The following is a 16687-nucleotide window of genomic DNA, read 5'->3' on the forward strand; positions in this document are numbered from 1 at the left end:
GTCTACTACAAAAATATTCTACAGACACCAGCTGACAACCTAGTTATCCATGCTAATACTGATGTAACATTTTTTGACTATTTTGAATAGAAAGGGAAACTCATTGTCAGGAGAAACTAAATGTCTAGAACGCAACATGTCCTTGATTACATGGAAAAAAGAAATCAGTTCAAGCAAAAGGTCACCAACTCGGTGAGTCCCTTGTAGCTGAGAGATGTAAATTATAGGAAAGAGTTCAAGACCAATAGCTTTACTATGTTGAAGCCAAACTACCATCTTAATCCGTAGAGTTTCAGCAGATCTATACTCAGATATTTAAGCATTGTATTCTGGCTAAAACAACAAATAGCTGAAGTAAAATCATGCAAAAACCAAACTCAATTTTTTTGTTTGAGCTTGGATCACTAAATGTTTTGTGTGAAGTAAAGACACAAAAGATTTGAGAAGGAATAAAGAGAAGAATTTCATGTAAGGGACAACGTCTCAAACAAGAGTCAAAGATGTCCATAGGATATCAGAAGTCTTACATGACAGAATGGCAAGCCATTCAGATCATAGACCATTATACTCATTTCAGGGGCCGAAATAGTGGCGGTCCACATAATGGTTTTATGATCAGATGACTTTATTTTTTCACGAGTAGAACTTTCTTCTCGGAGTACCATCTTCTTTTTCTTTGAAGCATGAAGGCGCATCCAAGGATTTAATCTTGTAATTATGAGGTTGCACCGCGTACCTCCAAGCTTAACACCAATTTCAGATCTGATCGGTGAAGCAGGCTGAAAGTAAAATGTTATGTATGATCAAATTGCAGGAGAAGAATTGACATAATTAAGACATACAGAAACAATGAATGCCAAAGGGGAAGCATGAAAAAGATGATATACAGCAAAAGGGGAACATGTCATGGATAGAACATTAGTTTAACTTATATCCATCCTTATAAATGATGCTGGTAGAGGAGCACACATATTGAGGTGAAACCTTAACAAGCACAACATATGTTACAGGAGAAACATGCAAAATCATGCAAACCTTTCAACTCCTGATAAAGAAAATAGAAAGCATGAATAGTAACTAAAACCAGTGTTAGAAACCAAAGAAGTTCTATATTTCATATCTAGAAGAGAAGATTACAAGGCCTATTTATAATACTAATTCACCTAATCTATTAGTTGCCATACACCTAATTACACCTACTATACAACTCATATACATGTGCTAGCTATGATGTAGTACATGTGTATACATGTGCTACACAACTTGTATTACACCTACTATACAACTCATATACATGTGCTAGCTATGATGTAGTACATGTGTATACATGTGCTAGACAACTTGTATGTCAACACTCCCCCTCAAGTTGGAGCATATATATTGATCATGCCCAACTTGTTACAGATATATTCAACTCGAGCTCCATTCAAAGCTTTTGTGAAAATGTCTCCCAATTGATCTCCAGTTCTAACATGACCTGTAGAGATGAGCTTTTGTTGAATCTTTTCACGAACAAAGTGACAATCTATTTCAATGTGCTTAGTCCTTTCGTGAAATACAGGATTAGAGGAGATATGAAGAGCAGCTTGATTATCACACCACAACTTTGCTGGCAATGTAGTTTGGAAGCCAACTTCACTTAATAGTTGATGTACCCATACAACCTCACACACAGATTGTGCCATAGCTCTGTATTCTGCTTCCGCACTAGATCGAGATACGACATTTTGTTTCTTACTCTTCCACGAAATCAAGTTTCCACCAACAAAAACGCAATATCCTGTCGTGGATCTCCTATCGGCTTTTGACCCTGCCCAATCTGCATCTGTGAAACACTCAATGTTAGTGTGTTCATTATTCTTATATACTAGACCCCGTCCTGGAGATCCCTTTAGATAACAAAGAATCTGCTCCAGAGCCGCCCAATGCCTGACTGTTGGGGAAGACATAAACTGACTCACAATGCTGACAGAGTATGCGATATCGGGACGAGTTACTGTAAGATAGTTCAGTTTCCCAACCAATCTCCTATATTTCTCTGGATCTTCGAATAACTCACCGTCTTCTTTCACGAGTTGTGTGTTAGGAACCATTGGCATGCTGCATGGTTTAGATCCCAACTTTCCAGTTTCAGCTAACAAGTCAAGAGTATATTTCCTTTGGGACAAGAAGATGCCTTTCTTGCTCCGTGTAACTTCAACTCCCAAAAAATACTTTAGTTGCCCTAAATCTTTCGTCTGAAATTGAGTGTGAAGGAAAGACTTTAGAGTTGAAATTCCTGTAATATCACTTCCAGTAATAACGATGTCATCAACATATACTACCAATAAAAGAATACCATCATCAGACTTTTTATAAAACACCGTATGATCGCAATTGCTTTTCTTCATCCCATATTCTAGAACAGCCTCACTAAATCTGCCAAACCAAGCACGGGGACTCTGTTTCAGCCCATAAAGAGATTTTCGAAGACGACATACCTTTCCACACTCCCCCTGAGCAACAAACCCAGGTGGTTGCTCCATATATACTTCTTCCTGAAGATCTCCATGTAGAAAAGCATTCTTTATATCAAGCTGATGCAGAGGCCAATCATAAGTAGCTGCCATGGAAATGAATAATCGAACAGAAGCTAACTTGGCGACCGGGGAAAAAGTATCCAAATAGTCGACTCCATAGGTCTGTGCATACCCTTTTGCAACAAGGCGTGCCTTAAGGCGAGCTACTGTCCCATCGGAGTTAAACTTAACAGCAAATACCCACTTGCACCCAATAGCCTTTTTGTTAGTGGGCAGATCGGCCAACTCCCAAGTACCATTCTCATCTAAAGCCATCATCTCTTCTGGGTGGGGCAATGCTTCACGAACAGTTTTAGGTATCCTAGCAGAATCTAATGATGCAATAAACGAGCTAGAAGAAGTAGACAAATGGTCATAAGACACAAAAGAAGAAATAGGATAAGTACATTGTCGTGTACCTTTGCGAATGGCAATAGGAAGATCCAAACTAGGATCTGAAACACAGGAGGTTGGATCTACCGACGAAGCAGAAGTAGGTAAAGGATCGGGTTCTGAGGTTTGTTGTCGCCTGGTATACACACGAAGAACAGGTGGCTGCTCGGATGGTCGATCGAGGGAAACGGGTGACTGAGGAAGAGGTGTTGGAGAACTAACTGGATGTGTGACAGTGTAGACCAAAGTATCATCTTCTTCCTCAGGACTGTTATAAACATATGAAGAAAAGAACGGATAATTTTCATGGAATGTGACATCGGCAGACACTAAGTACCTTTTGAGATCTGGAGAATAACACCGATAACCTTTCTGAAGACGTGAGTACCCTAAGAACACACACTTAAGGGCCTTTGGATCTAATTTAGTTACCTGTGGACGAACATCACGAACAAACAAGTACAGTGAACAGTGCCGGAACAGTGATCTTGGAAAATGAAAGTTGTCAGGAAAAAAAAATTCTGACAGTACCACTTTGGTCGGAATAGTGAGTAGAAAAATCTGTAAAGAAGCGGCCGGGGCAAAAAATGGTCGGAAATAGTGAAATAGAATCAAAGCAGCGAAAGACTGTTCTGAACAAAAATAATTCGAACGGGAAAAAAAAATTCCCAACAACAAACTGATGAAAAAACTTCAATGCTCTGATACATGTTAGAAACCAAAGAAGTTCTATATTTCATATCTAGAAGAGAAGATTACAAGGCCTATTTATAATACTAATTCACCTAATCTATTAGTTGTCATACACCTAATTACACCTACTATACAACTCATATACATGTGCTAGCTATGATGTAGTACATGTGTATACATGTGCTACACAACTTGTATTACACCTACTATACAACTCATATACATGTGCTAGCTATGATGTAGTACATGTGTATACATGTGCTAGACAACTTGTATGTCAACAACCAGGAATATTGAGGAAAAGAGAGACCCTATCCAACGCCTACATTGCAGTAGTGCCACCTAGACAACTCGACTACATACAAGAATGAGGCTTTAGCAGTTAGACACTAAAAGAGTTTCTCTTAAATTCCTACGCTACTATTTCCCCGCAATAACCATGGAATTGGTAAACATTCATGTGTAATGGTCTCAATTGGTATATAAATTATAGGCATACAATCGTGTATACCCGACAACATTTTCCAAATTTTGCTTCCGATATCCTTACCCATTTCGCACATAAATGAAGTCTGCACCCACCTTCTCCATTTCATTTCATATTAAACCATAATTTGAACGCTTATAGCACACTCTATATTTAAAACTAATTCTCTTAAATTTCACATACACAAGTTTTTATATTTCCATTACACAAAAGAAAAATTCATTTCTCCTGTTAAATGAAATTGAACAAAAATACATAATATCATGAACTGAATTGGTAGATCCAATAAACTAAAAAGATGGGCAGTTCAAGCATGGTTTGTTGGGAAAGGCAAAATCTATTCATCTTAATTACGGTATCAATTTTGAGAACTTCACTGAGGTGAATATAGTATGTCCCAGTTTGCCTTCTCAACAGTGAAAGAAGTAACTCTACAATGTGATACAATGCTAAATGTACAGCAGTTTGCCAAAAATAAGAAAGCTAAGAAAATTGGTGCAGCTAAAAGCAGGCAGCATTTTACCTCAAACGGAATATAAACTGAAGCAATGGTTTCAAGTTTTGATATCTCGACAATTGATGTGCCGGCATCTTTAAGTAGCTACAATATAGTAAAAAATCAATCTTTAGATAAATACCTGGCAAGAGAAATTTTATAGTAAAGAAGAGTTTAAGGGAATTGACCATGCGAACATACATGAATTTCACTGATCTCCAACTGAACATGAAGTTGCGTGCTTTCTCCAACATCTTCAATAGATTGAGTTTTTGAGCCTTTTAGGTGGATGCCCATAATGCTATTCTCAACCATAAAACCCTCTACCCGGTGCACAAACTTCACATCCACTTTGGGTAAAGTGAAGCTAAGCTATCAAACAAAATACAGTAAGTATATCAATCAAATGCAAGCACCACTACCTATATGTGTGCTATTACATAACAAGTATTGGGTATCCCAGTCCACGCAGTATATGTTGATCATGTGTTTTTTACCAAGCATTGCACGAGATGATGCCTAATCCACCTGTCACTCCTATTTCAACTGCTTGACAAAAGCTGTTACCCTAACTGCACCTCTTTTACCTGATATCTACTGTGCCAACTGCACTCAGATCATGATTTCCATTTAATGTTTCAACTGTGAACAATAATGAAATTTCTTCAAGTGATGGGAAAATAAGTAAGCTTAAAGTGCCTCACATAGGACTCCTCGCCCAAAAAGTTAAAGAGAGAAATTACAGACATAGCAGACCAGTTCTTCTAAAACTACACAAGGAAGAACTAGTCTAGAAAGGAGTTAATTTTCAACTGCATAGCAAATGCACATAAGATTTTCAGTCAATATTCTTGCTATTCAGGGTTTAACTGAATGTGTCGAATTCAATTAATTGGAGCATGTTTCGCACATAATGGGCATTTAAAGAACACTATTGTAAATTGGTCCCTACTAACTGATAAATTACATTTACAATTTATGTATTCTAGTCTAGAATTTCTTGAGATTGTCTGGAAGAAGTAAGAACAATGTTCAACAGCATCATCTCCGTGCTATTGAACCTTAATTTTCCAGTCTGTTTTTATTGCTGTTTCTTCCTAGTGGTAATCGACTGCACATACCATCAATTAAGAACCTTGCCTTACAGTAAATTGCTTTCCATGGTGTTGTTCATGTAATGAAACACATGATCTCTATATGAACACTCCTTTTCTATGTTCATCTCACATACAGGTACATGTGACCACGAGTGAGATTTTTGCTTGCACAGTTTGACCCAAGGGCCATTTTCTTCACACTAGGCAGATTGTACTCTTCAACATTAAACTCTTCTACTTCTCAGTCTTTAAGTTTTTTCTAATAGTTGATAAAATCCAAGAATTCCTTAACCTGCTCTTGTCCTCCCAGCTACTTGCATTTCTATTCAATGCTAGACAATATAAATAAAGTGCCCTCCTTTTGAGCCCCTAGAATGACACACACTAGATATTTTAGGGGATGTCATTCTTTTTCCTTAATAAAAAGCATGACATTCCCTACAATTACTGAAATCCCAATAATTCTTTCCCATCCATGCTGAAACCCTTATCTCCCCCATAGAGAATCTATATGTTATCTAGTGGTGGCGGAACCAACTAAGATGCATGTTATCTGACCCGCCTGCAGACATCTTCAATGCCTTCTTCTTTCCCTCTTCTACATCCAAACTTTCTGAAATGCTCCCATTAATCATCCATCTCATCATGACTGACCAATTCATACTTCCTAGTAAACTGCATATCCCAACTGAATGTCGTTCCCCCTTGAATCACTATCAAGCCGCAAGGTAGCAGTAAAATTGTCAATTGTTTGTATTTTGAAGATATTGAGTTTCAGCTAAATTATACAGTTCTCCCATTCCTCCTTCTACCTCTATCCGTCCCACCTTATTAAATTTCCATCTCCTTCCTTCACCAGAAAAAGGGTAGCCATTTGAGTGAAGTAGTTAGTAAATTATTTTTGGGTGTGGAGGCCAATTGGTTGGAAATGTCATCAGTTGTGCATTGGTCTTCCCTCACACACTGATCCTCCCCCTTTTTGCTTCGCTTGTTCACTTCACTAGTCATTCCTTCAGTATTCTCTATAACTTATCATGGAAGATCATTCAACTTTTGATGAAATATTGCTAGGTTCAGTTAAGCTTTTGGTCTTGGTTTGGGTTTTGGTTGGTCAGAGGCTGATTATGTTGTTACACTTAGTCTCGGTTTATGTTTACTGTCTGTATCGGTTTGTGGTTTTTTTAAGTGAACTCGGGTTTGTACTTTTTAAGTGAAATCTTTAGTTATAAGGAACAATCTGAAGTCCTGGGCTTTTCCTAGCAGGTCTTTCACTCACCATGGTACAGTCAAGGGCCTGCTTACTCAACTTCATACTGGATGGCCCCTAAAATTTCAGGCGTTCTGTTCTCAAACTCCCAAACTTAACCAATAATTCACTAACTGGTGCACTCATGGTTGCAAGTTGATTGGCTTCGTCTCTCCATTGTTCCTAGTCCCCATTTAACTTGAGTGCATCTTTCTTTTACATTGGGCTTATCATAATTTTCTGGACCCGCCTTCAACTGTCTGACCCATCTTACCTTTGATTTAAAGTGATCACCATGTAGGCCAGTCCCATATGCAATACGTCTTCGTTCTTGTATATGTTTCTTCTCCGACATATTAGTAACAGCAAAGAATTTCATTTGCAGCTTCTTCCATGGACTCAAATGATAAGGCTTTCTCCTTCACTGGGAACTCTATTTCTCCTTCACAATTGCATTAAGATTTGATGGATTAAGGTACAGCTCTATCTCTTTTTCCACTGGCAAGCAATGTAATATAAGACTTGCTTAAGATGCACTTAAGCTCTAAACCTAATCAAGCACAAATTGTACGCTTCATCTTTGATTATTCAGTGCTTAACATAGTTACCAAAGCATCAAAGAGGATAAACATATATAGTCAAGCACATTAGAAAAGATGAGAATAAGGAAATAGCTGACCTTTTCTGGAAACATAGAGGCATATTTTTCTCTCATAACAGCAAAAGCTGATGGTTTTTTCTCTGGTTTTTCAGTAGTACCAGATTCATTAATCGGCTTTATAGCTACATGTGAAGTATCTGCACTTTTCTTTTTAAGAAGCAGCTCCTCATTCAGATTAACCGAAATTTCACCATTTCTGATATCCACATTCCTAACAACCACTCCTGCTTCCCTAAACGAAAAGAAACAGCTACGATAAGTAACGAGGCACAGTCAACATCAGACTAAAAGATGAAAAATTGCTTTCACTAAGATCAGATTACATGAATGCATTTGAATAAGTCACAGGGCAACACTGTTATCCACAATAAGCAATGATTTGTATCAAGCACATGGCAAAGAATAGTAGCAAACAGGGTCTGTTGGATGATATACTTCCCGTCTCATCTAGAAATGAGAATCGAGAAGAGCTAATTAAATTGCTCTTTTTAATGCCAGAAAACATTGTTGTTTCGAATAGCATAAAACAGAAAGCCGGTAAACTTTTCATCTAGCAAAGTCAAAAAATACTTGTCCCCTTCATGCAGGACATATTTAAGTTAAAAGGTGAAATTTTGTTCACGATGACATTTTCATGCTCACTGTTCAGTGATATAGCAGCTCTAGCTCAAACCTGTTTACGATGAAGTAAGGTTATTTTATTCACAATAACAGCACCAGGCAAGTGCTATTGTTATAGAGCACCAAGCAACTCTAGCTCAAATATTTACATCCACACAATTGTGTTTTTGTTTGATTTCAGATATCTACTGTCAATCCAATTCCAAAAAGTTGTGGAGCTTCTATCTTACTGTCTTCTGTTTTATTTCTTGATTGACAAGCTACCATCCTAGTTTTCCTATGATTGGGGTTCTTCAATGTATCCTTTTCCTATATAAATATAGGTGCTACATCTTTATAAACAGCAAGTTCTCTTCTCCTCAATGAAATTCATCTCTGTACTTCACGATTTATCAAAGAACTTTTATAGTTTTGCTCAATCAGCCCCTTTTGACATATCCATGTTTTCCATCAAACAAGATGACATGATCTAAGAAAGTTCCTTCTGCTCAACCTGTGTAAACTCAACATGCTCTTTATCTCAAAATCTTATTGTACTTAGACAAGGAAAGGGAGATGTAAAACTATCACCTCAACATATATTGCATATCAAATAGCTGTTTTCTTAATATATAAGCTGGGACTACTCGTTCTTTACATAAGAACAATTTTTTGAAGGTTTAATTGGACAAAATGACCTGCTTTATGAGAAATTAAAGAAAGCTCTAGTTTAGGTATTTGTGTTACTTTTGTATAGCATATTGAGAGATACAATTACTTAGTTAATATAAGGCATCTTTTGGAAATTTAGCTGTATGAGATGCTTGAGGGCTTCTACTTCCAAAGAAAACTAAACCAATTTGGTGCACATATTAAGCTTATAAGTTATAACCTTTAAAATTTCCAAAGAAAAGAAAAAAGCAAGAAAATGTAGAAGTAGTTGAGCCAACTGATTATCTTAGATAAGGTTCTCGTGTTTAAAACAACAAAGGTAATGAGACGGCCCGAGCTGTTAAAAAATTGTAGGAAGAAAATAATGGCATGGACATTAACGGCACTCCGAAAGCTTAAATTCTGATCTAACACAACCAGCAAGTATATTACTATGTATGGGCTACAAGAGAAGTAACTAGGATTTGAATGACTAGAGGAGAGGCCCCATAAATTGTCAGTTACTGAATAAATTAAACTACATAATGCATTTTTTTTTTAAAATGAAACAATTGAAAAAGTATACCTATCATGGCCAAACTCACACAAGAGAGAAACTTCCTCACAGCGGAAAGGGGCAGAGGTCCTTTCCGTCATGGTTAGTATTGCACGGTTGGCAGGAAAAGATCCGCTGTGCATTGATGATTGACCAGAACTGACTTGTGATTCACATACGTGAACAAGAATAGAAGTAACGTGCAACTTGACAGATAAGGCTGGCTCTGATCCATTATCTTTAGATATATCAAGTGTTATTTCTTTAACTTCCAAACCAGCTTTTGGTGTCTACAAAATTTAAAGAGAGAATCAACAAGCATAAGAAAAATGATACATGAGGGGAAAAAAGCTACCGAAATAAACAAGAACATAAGCATCACAAAGAAGAAAAAATATCATGTGTATTAGAACAAATTAGGAACATACTTTGGAACAAAATGGATGTCCCATTAAGAAATACTTTATCTAGCTATCATTGCATTAACATACTACACTAAGGCTACAGGTCATTGCAGAACAGAAACAAATTTCATACAATTCCTTCACTTTATGGGTAATGAATTTCCATGCACATAAAGCTTTAATGATATTCCCCAATACCACTAACAAATGGAGTACTCCAAATTATTCTCTTCTTGTTAGTGCTTCTTAATGATCTGTATCCAAAAGTATAAGAGTCTATAATATTTTTTCCAGTTTCCCGTATATAACTTTGAAAAAGAACACGTTTTTGTTTTGACAGGTAAGATAACTGAATTAAAAGCACTCAAAGGGGAACCTATGCACACCAGAGTATACCAATAAAATATCCAAACCTCAAAAATATCTACCCCCCAAACACCTCAGAGTAGTGATTACAACTAATTAACCCCTTAAAAAAATTACACTCCACTCATTGAGGTTTTTGTCATTTTTCTTTCTTGATATAATAACCATGTCATTCACACCCACTCCAAGCTTTTTTGGCTCCATTTATTGTTCTTTGTTTGTTCCCTTTTGTTCTTGCCTGCACTCTTAAAGCTACTTCCTTGCCAGCTTTTCTCAATGTACACCGTCTTAACATTTACCTTCATTTCATATCGTCCCACTATAACCCCAATGCCCAAAGTCTTATAACGCTGCCCTTTTAAATCTGGTCTGCCTACGTCCGCGTGTTAAAGTAAAGAACATGTTACAATGGAATTTGTACAAATTCTTAAATATTGTTAAGTTGCAGATTCCTTTATTCTGATTAATATTAGTAGGATCTCTAGTTTCACATTTATTGCAAAATCAGTTAACACAAAAAATCAATATGTTCCCATCAGTCAATCATATACTTCAACTGATTTCCTTGGTTTTTTTTAATAATGATGCTGCCTGGGCCATCTTTCGTACACTCGACTATTCCACTGGGTACCTGCTAACTCCTACCAGCACAGGTACCGGGTAATTCTGCCCACCAAGGCTTAGGCAGATGAAAAAAAATCACCTACTTTTTGTCCCCACTAGGATTTGAACCTTGATCTCCAAGGTATACTTCAACTGGTTTCTTGTAAGCATTAACCTACAATTCAAATCCTTCTATGTATAAGTTGATCGAACTCGGAAGTAGCGCGCTATACAGGCAAAAGCAATTAATTTCCTTGTTTAGTTATTTCAGCTCACACATAAAGTAAGAATTTCAGTGAATCAAAAAATTATTCAAATATATTTTTGTCACAAAAATCTTCAGCATGCACAATTACAAACAGTAAAAAAACTTGACAAAAAAGGTAACCGATAAAGCAACATCCGTTAGAGTGTCTATCTGGTGCATCAGTATGATGGAAGAAAAGGCAAGTCAAACAATAATCATAAACACCCAAAAGATCAAGTGTGATAATTGGAACCAGGCTTACCTTCACAACCGTCTCAGTCATAGAAACTGACAAAAACCTGGCTATATTAGCTACAACCATCCACTTCCCTCTACCTAATTTCCGAGATTTACGAGATCTTGTTCTCTTTGAGCTTGTTTTCTTTGAGCTTTTACTTGAATCCCTCATTACAACTTTTAAACCGCATATTAACAGCTGTAGTTTTGGATCCCTCGAGATCAACCCAGCCCCGAGCTTCACCAAGGACTGTCGTATACTGAGTCTGATTTCACTGATGAATATGCTCTCAACAGCACCCTGAAAATTATCCGTTATAGTGAGGAGAACAAAGATTAAAGTAATTCATGACCCAGCATATATAGAACATCTTGCAGGGAATTCTTGCCTTGTCAAGTAAACAATCACAAACTTGCAAATCAATGCCAGAACAGTTAGTTACAGCAACTTAAGAATTCCCTTAAGTGGAGGACCTAGCTAAATCATTGTGCACTCCAGACTTTGGTGTAAAAACAACCCAAAGTACGGGAATAACCCATAACATTAATTTCTATTCTGGAACTCAAGCACAAAAATGGCATGAGTAATTTTTTAGATTCAGATACCAAATTTTTTTCCAATAAAAGGTAATGCTTGCTAACAAGGACTCTGTTCTAGTCAGTTCATATCCTGCAACTCAAAAGATCTGATGCCAAGAAGGCCAAAGTGTTCTTCCACTTTTTTAGTTGATCTAAAACCAAAAAGCTTGCTGGCATGGCCAAAACTAGTTAAAGTGTACAGCACTCTAAGCAATGGATGGTACTTGAGACAATGAAACAAACAGAATAAGGACAAACGTAATATCATCATTATAGAAAACAGTTCTCCATAGCTTAAGATCATTTTCAATGACAATTCTTCGAAGGCACTGGAAATAGACAATACTAATGATTTTTCCAAATGAGAAGGTTTTGCCCACAACCATTCATGATTCAACTCGAGCTATGATCAAAGAAAGTTTCACCTGTAGATTAGCTACATGATCTTTGGCATGTTTTGCCAAGGAGGAGTAGGCACCAAGTGAATATGAGCCAGTTTGGGAACATGGTGGATAACAGGGCGGATTTAGGGGGGCGGAAGGGGGTTCACCCGAACCCCCTTCGCCGAAAATTTACGCTGTATATATAAGGCAAAATCTGTTTTTTACCTCTATATATTAAGTTTTGAACTCCCTTAACACAACCCAAAAGTGTAGCTTAGTGGTTAAGGGGGTTCAAAACCTTCCTAAGGTCATAGGTTCAATTCCCACTAGCTACAAATTTTTTGTTTGAACCCCCTTCGTGGAGATCCTGCCTACGCCATCGGATAACAACACTGTTTCAATCAAGATCTTCACAAGTATTATGTACTAGCCTAATACAACATAAGTTGAGTTGCCTCCTGTACCTCTACCAACAAACTTGGCTTGCAAAGAGAAAATGCTTTTCCAGGGAAAAGAAAGTAAAATTTCTAACACGGGGGCAAGAATTAAAGCTTTAACATAATCTAAAAGAATAAGAGTCATATTTTAGATCTTAACAGGACAACCATGGTACAGGAAGGAGAAGCTCTATAGGAGTCACATTTACTCCAAGAATCACACCGTTACAGTCAATTTGGATCACAAAAAACTAAAGCCTTAAGTCCTAAAAGTAATATTAGATATGTTTACAAATCCTATAGTAGTCTTAAGGACATTAACCTAAGATGAAACATAAAATCACTAATAATCTTGTATATTGTAAAAGCCAAGTGTCAAGACTAACAAATAAACTTCCTATTACTTATTATCTTTTTTTTTTTTTTTGAAAAGGTAAAGGTTTATTAACTGAATACCAAGATGGTACCAGAAAAGAGTACAAAACTGCTGCGAATATCCATGCAGTTAAAGGTTGACACAAAGGTTGATACTTATTATCTAACCAACTACTTAAGTAGTACATCACCTGTAAAGGTTGACACAAAGCAGTACGTAGTTGGAAAATGTATGCAGAAATTCAAACATAGTCAGCCAAAACAATGACAGAAAACAAAGCAAAAAGTAGTAAATTTAGTCTAGTTAAAAACTGTTCCACGAAACAAAGACATCATCAGAGACAGTTGATGTCACTCCCTTAAAGTTACAGATCAAACTGAAATAGAAAAAATTTATTAAAAAAAAACTACCTTGTTGAACTTCACCGCCACATCTCTCAAGCAATTACATCCTCCAACACGGAATGAAATGGAGGCTTTCATGACCCGGCTTAAAATCCATATAAACAACCTGGAACCAAATCTGAGCAAGAAATGCATAGTGAGCATGCACTAAAACTAATTCAACGAATGAAAAAGGAAAAGGGTATAGAAGAAAAGAAAATTGCTCATGGATTCAAGATTGACCTGGAACCAAATCTGAGCAAGAAATGCATAGTGAGCATGCACTAAAACTAATTCAACGAATGAAAAAGGAAAAGGATATAGAAGAAAAGAAAATTACTCATGGATTCAAGATTGACCAAACGAGACGTACAAATGTTTTAGCTAACAAATTTCTCTAGATAGAACCAAACCCTTTTTAAAATCGTTAAGCTCAATTAGAGCTAGACTGCTTAATGCTGACAATAAGAAAAATGGAAAATTTTCTGCACTAACACTTTCTCATCACTACTAAGAGTCAACGTTACATATGACCTACAATAAACTTACAATTAATATTTTGCACCAAATAGAAGCAGTGAAGACGCATATCACTAAAACATGAGTCTAATCCAATTAAATTAAGCATTACATTCTACAACACCACTCTATATCAATATAGAGAAGAGAATTGTGAATGGATAGAAAAATTTTCTTATATGCTACATGTACTAGTGTCTAATTTTATTCGAGAAAAGCATTAGCACAACCGATAAAGTTCAACTAATAATGAATAATTCTCCCTCCCTCCATTTTACATGACAATATAATCCTTTGTTTTTTTTTCCCAAAAAGAATACGAGTTCGCAGTATTAGGGTCAATCCATTCAATTTTCCATCTTAATACAGACATTAGCTCCTTCATTTTACAAAAACAATTTAAATTAGCATAGTTTGAACTAATAAGAGTACAAAAGTTTAATAGTTTTATATTTGAAATATATTTTGCAGTTTTTTCCCCATAAGGCTTTGATTCAGTGATAAAGACACAAGGCAGGATGTGTACATAGGGCACACAGAAGTTAGCAGCTTATATTAATCCATAACATGAGTCAGAAGTACATAAGAAACATAAGCCTCATTGACAAACCAAACAAGGAAGCTATTGTACCATGAGACCTCGTTTACTAGAGAAATAGCAAACTTTGCTAAACTTGTGACTACAAGTATTATACTTCCTACTTATATACACAAAGGGGTCGTTTGGTATGAGGTATAAGAAGGTATAAGGGTGGTATAAAACTTTTATACCACCTTAATACTCTGTTTGGTTAGCAAACCAGGTATAAGTTATCCCGGTGTTAATTTTAACACCGGGATAACTTATACCTTATAGAAGGTGGGGTAATTAGCACCGGTATAACTTATATCTTCTTCTTAGAAATTATACAATTGTCATTCTTAATACAACATACCAAACAATGAATAAACAACAATCCCAACATAATTAATCCCAACATAACTTATCCCATTATAACTTATACCGGTATAAATCGTATTCCAACCAAACGACCCCAAAAAGTATAGGGCGCACAGTTCACCTAACAATTAAGTGAGAGCAAGATAGAGAGCGGCCCATACTACTGGGTTGCGCCAGCTAACTCAGAAGAGATCTCCGGTTATTAATAAAAAATACTCCCTCCTTTCCAATTTATGTGACACTATTTACTAAAAAGTACTTCCTTTTTGTGTGACACTACTTACTTTTTAAAGAATTACATTTCTATTTGAAAACAATTTAACTTTACACTTCTCATTTTACTCTAATTGTGAAGCTTTTACAACCACAGAAATATTATGGCATGTTTAAGGCACAAGTTTCAAAATTTCCCTTTGTTTCTTAAACTTGGTGGATCGTCAAATTACATCAGATAAATCGTAACATAAAGAGTATATCTTAAGAATATATGAAAATCCTAGTCAAAGAAAAACCATTTTGGGGGAGTGTCACATAAAATGGAATACTGAGTGTGGTAATGATTGAAAAATTAGTTTGATAGATAAATAATCTGAGAATGTCCCAAAATTGAAAGAGTGTCATAGAATTAGGAGTTTAGAACAATTAATAGTTGCCATAGAAATGTAAGCGAGAGCGAAGTATTCATTATTCACATGATATAGTAACAATTGATAAATACTTGAACTGCAATTGACTTACTTGATTATACTCCATAGTATTGCCGAAACAACAAAGAATCCCAACATATACTTCGCCAAAGAAGCAGCCATGACGGTTGGCAAAAAAATGATTGATATATTGTCTCACTGATTAACCATTTTTCGAAGCTAAAAAAATAAAAAATCAATCCCTATACACTAATTTTCTGCACATCTTCTTCATGTGAAGAGAAAAGAAGAGGAAAAAAAACAAAGGAATTTCCAGTTCCTCTATGGTGGGACGAGTACTGAAGAAAAATACTGAATAGTGGAGGAGAAATTGACAGAGAAGAGGAAAGAAGCGAGGTAGACGGAGAATGGGAAATGGTCAAGTAGTGGTAAAGGAGTGTTTGTAGGAGAGGGACGTAAAATGAATTGTGTTCGATCCGCCATATTTGCTAAATCAAAGAGCATACGAGAGAGAGTGCGTAAAACAGAGAGACGCCTGTTCAATTCACTTGCCTCAATTTACAACTTGCTCCACTTAATTTGATGGATTTAAGTTATATATACATTACATTGAATTTAAACACGAGACATTTTTTAAAAATTAAATAATTTTTTTCTTTTTTAAAATCATGCATTTTTGGAGCCTTTTTTAACTCAGATTTGTAAAATGCTTAGTCGAAACTCTATTTTATTCCTGCATACTTACCCTTCTAAATTTTAAACACGTGATGTTTTATTTTTTGGGGAAAAAAGAAAATATTTTTCAAAACTCTTTCTCAAACTTCCTCACCTTGCCACGAAGGGGTTCAAAAAATTGAACCCATGACCTTAAGTAGATTTTGAACCTCCTTGACCCCTAAACTACACTTTTGAATTATGTTAGAGTATTCAAAACTTAATATATAGAGATAAAAAATAGATTTTGCCTTATATATATAGTGTAATTTTTCAGCAAAGGATGTTCGGGTGAACACTCTTGCGCCCCCTAAATCCGCCCCTGACCACCAACCCTCCACTGCCCCACCCCCACCCCGCACAAAAAAAAGTTGTTTTTATTTATTATTTTTTTGTAATTTTCAAATTTCTGTT

General features: G+C 36.2%; 1 protein-coding gene across 2 annotated transcripts in view; it reads right to left on the bottom strand.

Moving 5' to 3' along the window:
• The window catches only part of LOC104234978 (protein SABRE-like), a 34390-nt gene extending 18279 nt beyond the window's left edge, over positions 1-16111 (bottom strand). Inside the window, exons 1-8 of one of the 2 annotated variants that reach the window (XM_009788640.2) lie at positions 15651-16111; positions 13481-13592; positions 11321-11596; positions 9469-9728; positions 7650-7863; positions 4829-4999; positions 4655-4732; positions 528-779 (exon numbers count right to left, since the gene is read on the bottom strand). In XM_009788640.2, the coding sequence (XP_009786942.1) occupies positions 528-779; positions 4655-4732; positions 4829-4999; positions 7650-7863; positions 9469-9728; positions 11321-11596; positions 13481-13592; positions 15651-15721 (1434 nt within the window). In that variant the 5' untranslated portion in view covers positions 15722-16111. Of the gene's footprint in view, positions 1-527; positions 780-4654; positions 4733-4828; positions 5000-7649; positions 7864-9468; positions 9729-11320; positions 11597-13480; positions 13593-15650 lie in introns of those variants that run through there. The other variant, XM_009788641.2, reaches the window with a different exon arrangement.
• Positions 16112-16687: the final 576 nt, after the last annotated feature.

Source organism: Nicotiana sylvestris, chromosome 10 (assembly GCF_000393655.2).
Source record: "Nicotiana sylvestris chromosome 10, ASM39365v2, whole genome shotgun sequence".
Lineage (NCBI taxonomy): Eukaryota > Viridiplantae > Streptophyta > Magnoliopsida > Solanales > Solanaceae > Nicotiana > Nicotiana sylvestris.